The sequence below is a fragment of the Ochotona curzoniae genome, unplaced genomic scaffold, assembly GCF_017591425.1.
Source record: "Ochotona curzoniae isolate NIBS_2020 unplaced genomic scaffold, NIBS_Ocur_1.0 scaffold_4683, whole genome shotgun sequence".
Lineage (NCBI taxonomy): Eukaryota > Metazoa > Chordata > Mammalia > Lagomorpha > Ochotonidae > Ochotona > Ochotona curzoniae.
In genome coordinates, this window is record NW_024467121.1 from 31,522,109 (window position 1) to 31,537,878 (window position 15,770).

At 39.4% G+C, this 15,770-nt stretch overlaps 1 protein-coding gene across 2 annotated transcripts in view; it reads left to right on the forward strand.

The window, feature by feature from the left end:
- Window positions 1-15,770, forward strand: part of SIPA1L2 (signal induced proliferation associated 1 like 2) — a 149,752-nt gene that overhangs the window by 86,016 nt on the left and 47,966 nt on the right. For both annotated transcript variants that reach the window (XM_040967996.1, XM_040967997.1), the window contains 3 exons: window positions 1,433-1,590; window positions 4,654-5,230; window positions 9,189-9,463. In XM_040967996.1, the coding sequence (XP_040823930.1) occupies window positions 1,433-1,590; window positions 4,654-5,230; window positions 9,189-9,463 (1,010 nt within the window). The remainder of the gene's footprint in view (window positions 1-1,432; window positions 1,591-4,653; window positions 5,231-9,188; window positions 9,464-15,770) is intronic.

A 15,770-nucleotide genomic window follows, 5' to 3' on the forward strand; every position in this document is an offset into this window, starting at 1 on the left:
GCACAGGACATTAATATTGTATTTTTATCATTTGGCTCATTAGCTAGTGATTATTGGGTGCTGCCTTTGCACTGGCCACCACTCCATTAAAAACTTGGAAATAAAGCTTTGAATTCCAATCCCTGTCCTCCAGGAAGTTATGACCAAGTGAACGAAGCAGCAGAAAGGGACTCATGCATGAGTGCAATAGTCGCGTCCAGAGTGTGTGGATGGAGCACTAGGGTGGGGAGTCGTAACTAGAGTGATTCTTACAGGTAAAGTGAGGACTCTCAACTCCTTGCTTTGCTTACAAAAAGCTTGGGGTGAAGAGGGTATTCTTGGCAGAAGGAACCCCAAAGAACAAGGCATTGTTAAAACGTTATGGCTTTGAGGGTCTTTCTTTCTTGCCAGCTCTGCACTGAGATTATATGATGTTGGCTTTTATACTTTCAATCTGCGCAGATTCTGAGTTTATGAAGTATATTTTCAAGACCAGTTTTCAGCTTATTATTTTGAATATATTACCCACCCAAGCAACAGTCTTCTGTTTGGGGGCGTTTTCTTTGCCCATGATACAAGGCAAGGTCCTCCATTTTCACAGTGTAGGATTTTGGAGCAAATCCATACCCTCTCATGCCTCATGCATGAGCCTATACCAAAAAATTTCTCTAAATGCTTTGAGCTGTAACATGCTATTACTTTAGGGATAAAATGAGAAGGATCTGGACAAGATGAAAAGGAAGAATACATGATGAATTTTTAAATTTATTTTTATTTGATGATCAGGGTAGGAAAGATCAAGGATCAGGAGATAGTGGGTGAGACCATTGTTTACACATTTTCCTTTTCTTCTTCTTGTGTATGAGGGAGAATGTGATATAAGAGGAGGAACCCTGTACAGCCTCCCAATTGCCACATTACCCAGGGGAGGGGGAACTGCCACTAGACGTCACCACAGGGTCCCCATTGTGGAGCATTTTCTGAGGGTTCTGCTCATGGGATTTTAAAAATGTGGAGATGCTGCTGATATTGCTGTTCCAAGGATGAGGAAATCTTTCCAAGGTCAATTGGCTGTCACAATCTACCTCTGAGTCTCCCTTGGCCCAGAAATTTGCTGTCAAGCTTCACTGGGGTAGTTGATCAATTTATTCTGCCGTCCATCCTCAGCAAACCAGTGAGTGCTGCTGCCCAGCCCAGCTCTGCCCAACATGTTTGACCCTCACGTACACAAGTTGAATTTTAAAGTAGAAGAAATATTAAGATTTCTCTTTCCCTGGGTCTTTTGGACACAGCTCATTTTGATTTTCTTTCTTAGAAGCACTGTTAAAAAATGACTCAACTTTTCTAAATAAATCACACAAAGTGGAAGCTGAGGGAATTGTGTATATTTACTTACTTGTTCTGAAGAAATGCTTGTTTTTAATTGTGTGTGTGTTCACTTTCTTGACCACAGCTTCTGAGAAAAAGGCACATAGGAAATGATATCGTCACCATCGTCTTCCAGGAACCTGGGGCACTTCCATTTACTCCAAAAAGCATCCGGTCTCACTTTCAACATGTTTTTGTCATTGTCAAAGTGCACAATCCATGTACTGAAAATGTGTGTTATAGGTGAGTCTGTAGTCCTTGATGCATTCTCCAAAAGACTGTCAACAGAGCAGTTTCTCCCAAGGGTTTTTTGTTTTCTCCAGCCTCACAATTGTCTCATCATGTTGTCTTCTATCGGTAAGCTACTCTCTAACAGTCACCTTCCTCCTGTTTTGCCCCTTTGTAGAAGTGAAAGACCTAAGCAGTTCAAAATCGTGGTGGTCTGTATTGGAAGAATTAATATATTGCTTTAGTAATGTCCCTGAGCTAAGTAGGGTGTTAGGGGTGCTTAGAAACCACCATAATTTGTATGACATTTTGAAGTGAATTAAATATTTTTGAACATACTTCTTTGACAGCCAGTGTTATATTTTTCAAATCAACACAAAGCACAATGATTACTCTAAACTCAGCATATTAAAATTCACATATTTAAAGTCATGCGAGCTGCAACTTCCCTGTCGAAATTGCTGGCTGCCAAATTTATACCTGTTTCCTCAGCTGTACTTTTTGATATTTAGAATTTTTTAATTTCTGTAAGGTAGATTTTGTAGACTGTCCTGTGTTCACTGCCTTTGTGAAGTGGAATATCATTGTACAGTTTCTGTGTGTAAACTGAATGCTTGGGCTTTCAATACAGTGTTCATATAAAGCAATAAATATTAATATTATGTGAAAAAAAAACAACAAAGTGGTGGTGGTGTAGCACACACTTTTCCTGCTTAAACACCGCGTCTAGCTGGAATCAGTAGCTTAGATGATACCAAGCTCGGGGTCAGGTTGTATGCCTATTAAAATTCCTCTTTAGAATTAAGTGTTATGGCCAACAAAAAAAAAGAGAGAGACTTCATTTCATCAGAGATCCTAGGTATGCTCACTTCCTCAGGTCTATTGTAGTGATGAGTTGAAATTTGTTAGGGTGACTTCAAAAGACAGTGGATGTGCCTTAGAATCTCCACACTGTTTCTGAGGGGATCTACTTTCAGTCTTCACTTCTGCATACAGATTCTGCCACTCAAAGATCATACAATGTGGGGTATTGCCAAGAGAGTGGGCCTTTGACTCGAGTTTGAATCCAGCTTGTGTGAGTTATTTTATTTTTCTTAGCTTTTTGATTCCTTTTCTAAAATCGAAGATAACAACACCCACTTCAGAGTAGCTTAAATTATGCAAAATGCCATTAAGGTTTTTGGCATTCATCCAAGGTTATTTTCCTTTATAATCTTAAAATAGGAATTGCCAGTACAGCTGCCTGCTGAGCCTAGGTTGGGGACATGCATATTCATTGTTAAGAGAATCTTGGGGAGGTAAAGACTGGAGAGATGCTCTCTGAAGGGAAAAAGGAAGCTGCTCAATAGCAAATGTTGCCAATTGGTTTTCCACCTGATATCCCGCCTGTCTTCAAATACTAGAGTCTGACGTTTCCAGTTCTTGACCTGTGTTCTTCCTGGCTGGCCTGTTCGTCATTGAGAGTCTGGCTTGTAGAATGCAGTGTTTGGTGCAATCGATCTGGAATTTACCCAAACAGCTGCCTGTTTTTCCCTCATTGTGATTCCTTGGCTTGCATGCTCAGGACTCCTTTAGAAAAATGCCATTTGAAATAGTACAGTATCTATTTCGTATAAATAAAATGCTGAAATAAGTTAAGTTGGTGCACATGTGGTGAGTTGGCCCTCTCTTCTAAATCTCAACCAGTAATTATGAAGAATAATCTAAAATAAACTCAGACCCAATCAATCAAGTATTTTTAATTATGTTTTATCTTTAGGCTTTAATCTTTTTCAGGCAGAATATAGCCTAAGTGTATCATTTGTAGAAATTGTTGGTTCTTTAAAGAAACTTCATCATTATCATTAAATTAACATTTGCCAATGAGATTCATTATCCAGTCAATAGAATGCCTCAGATATTTGGAAGTCTATTGTCAGCTTCACTGATCATGCTTAAACACTTTACTAGTATTTGTCAGAGAATCAGCCATAATTTTATGGAAATTGCAATCAAGTCAATACTGTAACCCAGCATTCCCTTGGTAGAACACTGCTGGAAATCTGTCCCCTTTACTGGAAAAAAAGGGCCAAATGGGAGTTGGGAAGCTAGAGTTTATTGTGCCCCATGTAGAGAGAGGGTAGGTTCCAGTGCTGTGAGCCATTTGAGCTCATTGGTGATATCGAGAAGGGAAGCCCCATGGTGTGGTTACAGTGATTACTGAGTCCAAGCCAGGTAGCTTTGGGACCACTCTTCTGCAGTTACTATATAGAGGCCAAATTCGTTAATCTAGAATGTCCGTGCTATGGATGGCAGTGAGGGAAGATGAGCCTGTGTGATGTAGAACCCAGCAGAATCAGCCTCTTGATATAAAGAACTTCCTTTCATGTCAGAAACGTGGATCAAGTTCCCCTGTCCCACCCTTGGGCTTAGTGCATGAACTAGAGTGTAAACAGCAAAGCCCTGTTAGCCAGTCATCTAGCCTGCTGCTACAGGTGACTAACTTCTACTGAAGAGTGAGAGAATACTGGAGTCTTTACACTTTAGCCACCCACTTTGCAGAAAAGACGTTTGCATCTGACAGAATGTGTTTCCTTTCATTCCAGTTGTGACTACTGTTACATGTTTCTTAGATTCTCTTAAAACTTATGTAAAATTTTCTTTTAGATATCAAAACTGATCAATATGTACATTTCCCAACTATCTTCACATCTCTGTGCATGCATGCGCGAACTTCTGCGTAGAAGGACCCCACTCATTTGAGTTAGGGCCCAATTCATTTGAGTTAAGGCCGTCAATTTTTACTCCATCACCTCTTAAAATTCCTATTTTCAGATGTATTCATATCCCTAGCACTTGGGAGTTAGGAATTCAACTTTAGAATTTTGAGTAAGATACAGTTCAGACCATAACACCCCCCCTTTAACTAAATGTAAGAAAACGTTCTACTTAAATAAACAAGAAAACTTTTGTTATATAGGGATTAGAAGAACAAAACCTGGTGGCGTAGATAGGTTAAACTGAAAGTTTGAGCTGTAGTTCCTGAAGGTAAATGTTACAGTGTCATAGTTCATCTTGTCTTTCTTTCTTCTTCCTCAGTGTTGGTGTTTCCAGATCAAAAGATGTGCCACCATTTGGACCACCAATCCCGAAAGGTGTAACTTTTCCAAAATCTGCAGTATTTCGGGACTTCCTTTTAGCCAAAGTAATAAATGCAGAAAATGCAGCCCACAAATCTGAAAAATTCCGGGCAATGGCCACTCGAACAAGGCAGGAGTACTTGAAAGATCTGGCAGAAAACTTTGTCACGACCGCCACCGTGGATACCTCTGTGAAATTCAGCTTCATCACACTGGGAGCAAAGAAGAAAGAGAAAGTAAAGCCAAGGAAGGACGCCCATTTGTTCAGTATCGGCGCAATCATGTGGCACGTGATTGCACGGGACTTTGGCCAGGCTGCTGACATTGAGTGTCTTCTCGGGATTTCCAATGAGTTTATAATGTTGATTGAAAAAGATTCCAAGAATGTGGTATTTAACTGTTCCTGCAGGGATGTTATTGGGTGGACATCTGGATTAATGAGTATCAAAGTTTTTTATGAAAGAGGAGAATGTATCCTTCTGTCGTCACTGGATAACTGTGCTGAAGATATAAGGGAGATTGTGCAGCGATTGGTAGTAAGTACAGATTTTATGTTTCCCATTATTCTTACATTTCAGTTCCATATTTCCACTTGTGTTTACCAGGAAATCCTATCATAATCCCAGTGCCTTGGAAATTAATTACACATTTTAATGATTCAGTTTAATGCTTAGTGCTTGATCCTTTGGAGCAGTTGCTGACTATACAGCAGTGGCAAAGCACTCATCACAGATCAAATAGAAAACAGGAGTTAAACCAGCTTAAAAAGAGAATATTGGGGTATATTTTGATAATGCCTGAAGATATATTGTCTAGATATTTTGTGTTTATGGAGATTGAAATGACATATTTCGCCAATTGGTTATTAATACGAAGAAACTTGCTATTGATTATGTGAGTACCTGAGGCCTGTTTTCATCTTCAGCTCTACCTGTGTTTATATAGCAGATATTTCTGTGTAAGTACATTGAACAGATTAAATATTAATCTCCTAGCCATAATTTATTTATTTATATATTTATTTATTTGAAGGGCACAGGGAAGAGGGAAAGAGATATTTTTCATATACTGTTTCACTTCCCAAATATACACAGTGTGCAGAACTGTTCTCCTGCATGTATGAGAGGGGTACATGCACTTGAGCCATCATCTGCTGCCTCTCAGGACACATTAGCAGGGATGCAGATGATCCCATGCAATGGTTTAACTCACTCTGTCACAATGCCTATCCTTTTTAAGGTTTTGTTGAGTTGATCATTGAGTTAAGAAGATTGAAAATAGTGGTTGGCATCATGACACAGTGGGTTAAACCACTAAACCTGACATCTGTCTGAAGGCCAATTTTTGTCTACTTGGGAGACTTTATGAAGTTCTGGCTCTTGGCTTCAGCCTGGCCTAGACCTGGTCGTTGCTATTATTTGGGAAGTGGAAGTGAGCCAACAGATGGAAGCGCACTCTCTTCTCTGTAATTCTTCCTTTCAGATCAATAAATAAATCTTCAAAAAAGAGAAAGGAAGGAAGGGAGGAAGGAAGGTCGGTCAGAAATAAAATTAATCTTTAAACTGATAATTTTCAAAATGTGATTTTTTTTTAGTAGTAAGTTATGCTATTTTGCAGTATTATTTCTGTTTTCAGTTTAACAAAAGTTCAGATTTCAGTTTGAGTATGTATAAGAATAATTTAGGAATAAAACTGCTTCTAATTTTAATTGTTTTTGATAAGTTAAGAAAGAGATGTGTTTAGGCAATAGAATTTCTCATAATAACCTTACCATAAAGAAAGTGTATTTTTTTCTTAATTAAAAAATTTAAATCAACTACAGATCATGAAAAAAGAAGAAATTATATCCATTTCTTGACCTCTTTCCTGACACCAAATATTTCTCTCTCACACACACTTAAAAATTCTTTGTAAGAGAGAATAAAACCAGGTCAGTGTTTAACTGGCCTTGAAAAAGCAATTTCATTTTCTACAGACACTGTTTACAATAAAGGATGCCAGTTAGTTCAACAGTATTATAAAGTATGTGTGTGAAAACCCAGATAGAAATTTAGGGAAGGTTAAAGTACATGATTAGTATGGGCACCTAGAGAGTTGACTCTTGAGTTTTATTTCTGAGTCTTAGGATAAACTTTGCTTTTGGTAATTGCAAACACTTCTTTTTAGTGTATCCACTGAGTAATAATAATCTATGCTCCTGAAAAACCTAACAAAAACAAATAATGCTTCATCAACCACCTAATTGTACTTCCTATAAATATTTACACATGGGTTCTTACATATTCCCTATTCCATGGATGCCCCCTGACCAGCATTTTCTTAGAAAAGTGACTTTGTTGTTCATATGAATAAAGACACATGAGGTCAAGGATGGAAGAGGACACAATCACAGTAGAGGTATTGGGACTGAGTGCTTGCTTGGCAGCTGGTAATCTCAGTATCCACTCCACCGTGATGGTGGAGCCAAAGGTATCTTACACAGATAAAGATAGAGAAGAAGTGAGAGCTATGCCTAGAGGGATGTATAAGGCCGGCTTCATGGGTCTGCCTCCACACAGGGAGTTGCTCATATGAGAGTTAAATATTCTGCTTTTCTCATCTTGAAAGTCTACGTAATTTTTGACTAACAGGCCGCACCAATTATGTAGTTAGTCCTGGGCGCATGAATAGGAGGCTACTCTTTTCACCTGATAACTGAGTTCATACAAATATATGAGTCACTTCAAATAAATGACTGTTTGGTCTGTTTGGACTCTGGGGATGTTAAGAAACGAGAAATGGGAAGGACAAAGAAATAGCAAAAAGCCCACGTTAAGAGAGCAGCAAGTAAGTAGAGGGAAAAAGTAAGAGGAACAGAATCTGTATGACTGGAAAAGCCAAGCCAGTCAGTTTTCAATCTAATATGTAGCTATTAGATTTCATCCCACCATTGCATTAATATTTGAAGGAAGTCAGGGCACATTTTATGAGTAGTCTTTTGGTAGGGTTGCTTGGAACAGATGTGGAAAGGAAGTGAAAGACAAATTTATTTGATTGTGAATATTACAAACACACTTTTTCAACAGTTCTAAATTAGTTCTGTTCATATCTTTGGAAACTTCCAACTTTTAAAATTTCATCACTGTCTTACACCAGCAATTCCTTTCTCCATCTTGCTGAGTCGTGAACTGTCATGCTTGTCTGGGAGAGGCTGATTGGCAGTATGTGCTTGTGGTAACCATAGAAACAGCAGACACAATGGTGATACATGGAATCTGCCCTAGTCCCTTGGCTGTACTTGTAATCACAAGTCATATTAAATAGGTATCTGTGTATGCAGAGCAGGTTTCATAGAAATGGAGCATTTATTAAACTGAAACTTCATATGTTGCCTGTAGGCTTTTGGGAATAGGGGTTGTGATACCTCCCAACTTGAAAATTCCCCACAAATAAGTGATGTCATAGTCATCAAATGGTATTTAATGAGCCTGTGTTTTTCTTTCATTGCATTGTAAACTGCACTCTAAGCGCTTTTGTGGATTGCATTAACTAATTACTGGTGCTTCAATGCACTGAGTGGGATGCAAGCTGCCTTTCCTCTTTCATGTTGCTTTTTGCAGTACTGCTGCAGACTTCTGCTCTTGGAGAAGTGACAGCCACTGAAGCTTTCATTGCTTGGGGTTGCCCATAACTCCCAAAGGGACAGGCCTGATGGGGGAGAAGGAGCCCAAAGGCACAGAGGGTCTCTGCTGCAGCAAGAGCACCAATCTGCATGACTTCTTGTTTATGGATGGCCAAGGAATTAATCTGGGCATGCCCCATGCTTGATCTGAAAGGTTCTCTACCCAGGCAAGCCTAGGCCACCACTCTGCAGAAGAGGATCATGAGGGGACAAAACAGGACATACATGGCGCATCAATAGTATAGAAGCATCAAGAGTTTTCTTGACATTGATTTCTTGCTCTTGTGCTTCCTGAATTCAGAAGTAGGCCCTGAGTACTACCTTGAATATGCTTTGGGCTTTTTTTTTTAATTGAATGATATTGTCTAATAGGTTTGGCAGTGATTTTCAAAGTGTTTATACTTTTCCCCATTGCTACAATCTGCCCAGAGCAATACAGTTTATGTGCTTATGAGCCAACCAACTGATACAGCAAGAGTGGAAGGGGTTACCACAGCCCATCTTACACACCTGAGCTACAGATCAGTGTCCTCTAAGAAACTGCAGAACATCTGTGTCAAGAATAGATATACCTCTGAAGGGTGAAACATGGTTGGACTCCTATTTGTGTTAAATACTGGAGTTAATTGTGCTTAATTCTGAAATTAAAAATGTCCTTATGTTGTCCTTGGGGCCACTGAGACAAGGTAAGGGAACTCCCTAATTTGTGAGAATCAAGGAGGGTGTTGGTGGGAAGTAATACATACAAGCTTGTATGTTCGTCTTTGCTGGAGCCCTGCAGAGGTCCAGGCAGGAAAAGAGGAGCATCTCTAACCATCTGCCTTATCCGTTAGATAGTGACCAGAGGCTGCGAGACTGTGGAAATGACGCTGAGGAGGAATGGGCTGGGTCAGCTCGGATTCCATGTGAATTTTGAAGGCATCGTTGCAGATGTGGAACCTTTTGGCTTTGCCTGGAAGGCTGGTCTTCGCCAAGGTAGCCGCCTCGTGGAAATCTGCAAAGTGGCTGTGGCCACACTGACTCATGAGCAGATGATCGACCTGCTCCGGACTTCTGTGACTGTGAAAGTGGTCATTATCCATCCCCACGATGATGGCTCACCCCGGAGGTAAGGCTGTGAGGCCTTCACTAGCCTCATTAGGAGCAGGCTGCCCCACGGCTCCAGTAGGGGTCTTAGGATGTGTGTCATGTGTATCTTCCACAGTGTTGATGGGATGCTAGCCAGGAGAGCAATTGCAAAATAATCAATGTGTAATGGATGATAGATTGTAATTTTGCAAGCAATTTAGTGAGTGGGGCACTGAGGACATCAAAGCTGGACTGATAAACTCAAGGGAAGAATTCCTGCTTGGTTTGCCTGAACCAGTGAGACTTATGGCTTAGAAGAAACATTCTTAATCGTAACTTACAAACTGAGGTTTATGGCTAAGGGGAGACATTCCTTATCACAACTCAGACTTTAGCAAATTGGATTCTTTACACAGGTAAGATTTCTTTCTGTATTGTGAAGTGTCAACAAGGTATTTAAGAGTCCGATACCTATATGTTATGATCACAGATATATCCTGTATGGTGGCTACTCCATTTTGCCAATCAAAACTTGAGAGCTGTTCAGATGGTTCAGGACATTGTCCTAACTTGTCGTAAGAAAGGTGAAAAGAAATGGCTAGGTTGGGAAGTGTCTGATATGAATGGCTGGAGCTTAGGGACAAGACTAAAATTAGAGAGCAATAGTATTCCATTGTTAACAGAGTGTAATCATGTTCTGCAACAAGAAAATGTGAAACCCAAAGACACAGAGTATTAAAGTAGGACAAGCTTCCATTCAGTTGGTAGCCCAGCACAGACAGTACAGGGTGTCTGATGATAACATTAGAGCACGGTGTCATCATCTCCATCTCAAATGCAGTTCCTGCAAACACGAAAGCAAGAAGGGATCTGGTTTTTGACAGAGAAAATATGGTTGGAATCCAGATTTTCAACGATCTTGGAAGATAACACATGCTCTCTCCACGCCTCACCATGTTGTTGAATAGGGATTGTAATGCTCCCAGCCTCATACAGTTTTTTTGAAAATTCAAGTGATGTGTGTAAAGTACATGGAACCATGTAGCGTACACATTTTAGCTAAAAATTAAAATAAAACTTTACTTTCATTTCTTTCATAATAAAGTAGAAATTCTTATCATGCAAATATAATGAGATTAATGTTGCCACTTTCTGGATGTGTTAAATGAAGTCATTTCTCTTTCCTCTACATCCTCTTTCCTCATACTTTAAACCAGCACTGTCCAGTATTGTTTGTTACAGTATGCTTGTCCCAAGCAGAAACCGTGATCCATGTATTTTATCCAAGGACATGTTGGATTGAAAGAGAGTCAGTTGTCTACCTTGGTCTACACATAATTACTTGTAAAAAATTATCAATTGTTATACTGACAGTAACCAAAATCTTGTCTTTGTTTCCGAAAAATCTCATCAGTATCATGCTCTGAATATATAGATTTTTGTCCACCTTGTCCATCGGAAATAACTGTCTTCTGTACGCTGGCCAGAATGTTCAAATTAGCCATTTGCCTGGTGGTAACACTCCAAAATTGCCATGCCCATCACTTACTTTTCTGCAAGTCATGAAGGCTTTAAGCCCAGCATAAAACATTCAAACCTCTTACAACTCAGTTTTTCGATTTTCTGTGGATCTGAATTTGCAGATTTTTAAATCCATGATTTTGTTAGTTTGGGAGTCTTCCGAATGTAACTGTCCGGGTACCTTGATAAAAAGGTTGCTTCTGTCAGATAGACTGCCATAACCAGCTGTTCCGGCAACACCCCAGCCCTTTGCTTTGCACTGCTGTGCATGCGATGCCGAAGAAACTGTAGAGGAGGGACTAAATGAGAAAATGGTTAGCATTTAACTCATTTAAAAACTAAAATACAAGCCTTTTTAAACTATGCAGCCCTTAGTGTCATTATCCCCACAGTAAAATACACAAGGATTTACCACAAGCTGAAATTGCATGTTTGACTTGTGGCATGCGAAATTACCTCTAGTTTCTTTCACAGATTGGCTTTTGATGCTTGTCGGGGGGGGGGGGGAATTATTATCAGTAGCATAAATTTAAATATACTTGTGTATACGTGTGTGTGTAATATTTGTATCATTACATATCTGTGGTAAGAACTACCAAAGTGGCTGCCTTAATGTATTACTAAAGATTTTAGTCTTCATTAACATTGTACTAAGTGCTGCTGTTGATTTTTACCACTTATCCCAGTTGGTATCTATCCTACATGCTGTCAGTGGAAGCCACACTGCTCCGGTGAGGGGCAGGAGAGACCTGTCCTATAGCCTAGCTGTGCTTGTCCTCAGGTTGGGAATTGTTAAGTTGTGATTCAGAAACTGCTGGATTGAATAAAGACTTTAGCAAGGAGAATTTCTAGTTTGAATCAAATACTACCTGCCCTGTGAAGGCCCATTATGCAGCACAGGGGAAGATGACAAGCCAGCTGTCCCTCGGCTTTAAAGTATGGCAGAGACATTTTTCGTTTTCATTGTGGAATGTCAAGGGATACCAAGTAGGAAGGATCTACCTTTGGGAATGCTTATTAACTGCTCTCGTACTGGGACTAGAGCCTGGACCGAATTCATATACATTGGGAATGAGTGGCTAGGAGCAGCTTGAGAGTAACGGTCTTCAAATGGAAATGAGGGCTTTTTAAAGGAGTGTGGGTGTTGTCCAGGTAGAGTCTCTGGGATGAAGATGAAGAAGGGTTGCCATTACTTGGGCTGCTTAATTAAGATCCTTATTGTTCTCAAAGGGGTGGTTTATAGCCTCTAGGATGGCCCCAGCCTGCAGTTCTCCAAGGTGACTCACATTCTATCAATGTCCTTTTAAGGAAAGCATGTCAACTTAAAAGGCAGAATTAAAGGAAATAACAGCTCATCAGAATTATGCATGAGTTGTTATACAGTGTGAGTAAATTTAGTAAATACGTCCAATAAAAATGGAAATGGAACTTCTTGCTGTGTTGCATCTGCTTTGCATGATTTTTTTGCACTTTGTTGACATGTTTTCCATGACATATTTTTCTATATAATGCAAATCAATGGAATTGCTTTTTTAAATTAAAACTTTATGTGTTTGTCTTCTATATTATTGCTTCTTGCCTGACTGTTCACTGCCTGAAATATGTGGAGAAGAGAATGTGAAAATAGAACCAGGAAAGAAAACTTAATTTTTTAGTTTAGCTATGTATATAAAATAGATGCTGAGTTGGAATTTGGGTACATGTGAGGTTTTTTATTAGAGTTCCAATTTGTTTGTGTGAAAATAAATGTTGGATACTATATTATGGACCATCCAGTAATAAATTTCTACTGTGAAGTGTGAAAATAAGTCAGTGCTTGAAGTCTCAAAGTCACCTGCAGTACCCACCTTATTCTGAGTTCTCTGTCCAGTTCTGCCACACACAGTGTTCAGATCATTTTCTTGTTCCTCTGCAGTAAGAACGGGAGATTACAGAACTGAGGGTGTGTTGCCTTGCTTCCACTCGTTCAGCCACTCTTCAGCTGATCTGTACTGATCTGTACAGAGATTGTACTGGAAGCTACAGACACTAAAATGCACAGGAAAGATGTACTCTTTACTTTCCTGAACTGCTTTTCATCTGGCACTTAGAATCAGACATTCTAAAATCCAGTATTTCCTATTCATTTTTTACCTACTTAAAAATTATTTTCTCAAACAACTTGGTGTCTTCTAATCAGGTTCTCCAAATAGTGCAGAATATGTGTCACCTTCTCCAATTAATAATCCACAATTGGCGCCGACACTGTTTTTGCGTGTTACAAAGGATGATAATATAGCAAGAATATTTTCTCCTGAGCAAGTAACCATGTCATGCTTGACAAGTTACACCATGGCTAGCTCTTGAATAACCTCCCAATAGAAATACACTCACCAAAACTCAAGCATCAGATAGCCAGTGAAAATCTCCATGGTGAGACTTTAAAGAAAAACAATACAATAAAATGTAATTCCATTTCTCAAGCTTTTAACAACAACAAAGTAGAGAGAAGCGATTCGTTTCAGCAACAGCTTTCTGAACCTCTGTCCAGTGCTGTCCTGTGTACAGGGATATAAAGAGACGGTTTGCCTCTGTCGTTAATGAGGAAGGCAGGGAAGGGAACTGATGAATTATTCAGTGCCAGATAACCTTGTTTCCTGCTTCATATGGCACATAGCTTTTCAGCTCCAGACCTTCTTTCAGAGGGCTTGGTCAAGTGGTATACGGCCTGGACGTCTCTTTTCCTATCCACAGTCTAAGTATCTATTTCTGTATGTAAATTAAGGAGGTTTGTTGAAAAGTGAATTTATGTTTAATTTGGTGTCAATTTCATGTATGACACTGCCCTAGCCTTTACAGTAAGCCATACCACGTGGTTATCATCCTATTGGAAGCTTTTGATTTTTTTTTTATGTGCCAGAAAGAGTTTGTGATTCAAGTGAATGAACATCAATTACCCCTGTCACCTTGTTGGGTAATTTGGAAAAAGTCTTTTAACTATTAGCAGGTTATTAGCATAACAGCCATTAAATGATTAAAATATCAGTAATTATTTTAATTCCCAGGGCTATAAAAGGATTCTTTTACAAAGTACGTAACAAAAGAAACAGGTATTTCATTTGAGGGATTTTGCTTTTGTTTCTAAAGACTTTCAGCCATCTCCTGAAAAATAGGACGTATTGTGGGCTGAATTAATGTTCTTTGATTTTTTTTTTTTTTTAGAAACAGAGCAAAGTGAAACAAATAAGCAAGCAAACAAAAAAGAACAGCCATTTGTTCTTAGAAGAGTGCTGAACTGGGAGTCAAGAGGACCTGAGGTCCACTGTGGGTCTTGTCCCTCATTAGCTCTCATAATGTTCCAACCTCTCTGATTCTTTTGGAAAAAAAAAAAAAAAAACTAGAGGTTTCCAGTGTAGAATGTGGAAAATGAGGTGCTAAGCAATGCAAGGTGGTGAACCAGAAGTAAAGGATAGTGTTGTACCAGCCTGTTTATGATCCAGCTCTCTGTTCCTGTGCCCCTTGAGAGGCAGCAGAAGATGCCCCGTGTTTGGACCATGGCTGCCCACATGGGAGACCTGGTTTGAATTTCAGGCTCTTGGCTTCAGCCTGGCCAAACCCTACTTGTTGTGGGCATTTAGAGAGGAAACCTGCAGATGGAGGAGATCTCTTTATCTCTTCTCTGTCTCTCTGTGACCTTTCCCTTTGTGTTTCATTACTGAGCTTGTTTAAAGGTGCTTTGATATGTCTCAGCCAAGTAAAGTAAAACCAGTAGGCAGCTTCAGAGTAAGTGCAAGTTATAGTCATGTAATGAAGTTGTGATCTTCCCAGTCCAGACAATTTGTTCAGTAGAGGTTTGGTGGGAGAGAGGTGGAGAATATATGTTTTTTCTTTGAACTTTCTCAGGTTTCTCTGGGTTTTCAGTTTTGTTTTTCTATTCATTATTCCCCTAGGATTCTCCTCATTTCTCAGTTTTGAAGTAGCATCATGCAACAGCCATGTGTCCTACTTTCATGCAAAATGAGAATAATAATATAAGAGAGCAACAATGCATTGTTCCATAGGTGAATATAGAGGAAGGGGATTTTATAGTTCTAAAATTTTTATAATTTTGAATGTTAAAATTCCAGCCGTCTATGAACATCTGTTATCTTGAACTTCCACGAAAGTTTATGTGCCTTTTTCAGTTATTGTTTTCTCTCTTTTGTAGAAGCAAAAAGTAATGCAAAAAAGTAATTCCAAATAGTAACACATTTCATTCCTATGAATTTGTGCCTTTACGAAATTGATGTGTTAATCTCGATACACTCTCTGCTATTCCTAATATGTTTTAGGAAGAGGGTCTAAGGAGACTGTCATGTTTCCAGACTGTAAGTCTATAAGACTATAAGTCTAGTCTATAAGTCTATAAAACTGTTAAGACTTGCTCTTTAACAGAAAAGAATTGGACTGCTGTCAAAGGTTTCTACTGGGAGCAAATAAAGGATACTGGATTGCTTGTCTGGGCTCCAACAGTGAAGGTCCTAATGGGCAGGCTGCAGAGGTCAAAGCGATGATGCTTTAGTTACAAAACCTGGTCAACAGAAAGTCTTTTTCAAGTGTCTGGATTATTGATGGTAAATTGAGGGCTCTTCTAAGAAGCTAGAGGCATCATTGGAAAGAGATGTACCTGTGTGAGTCAGTGCTACTTTGGAGCTCTTTATGGGTTGTCTCTGAAGTTGGGGGTTCCATGTACTGCAGTAAGTGGTTGACAGTGAGTATGGGAAACTTAACTGAGAGCCAGAGTAGACACCACATGTTGCTGGACATGCCTAGAACCCAAGCATGATGGCAACTCTATACCAAGACAT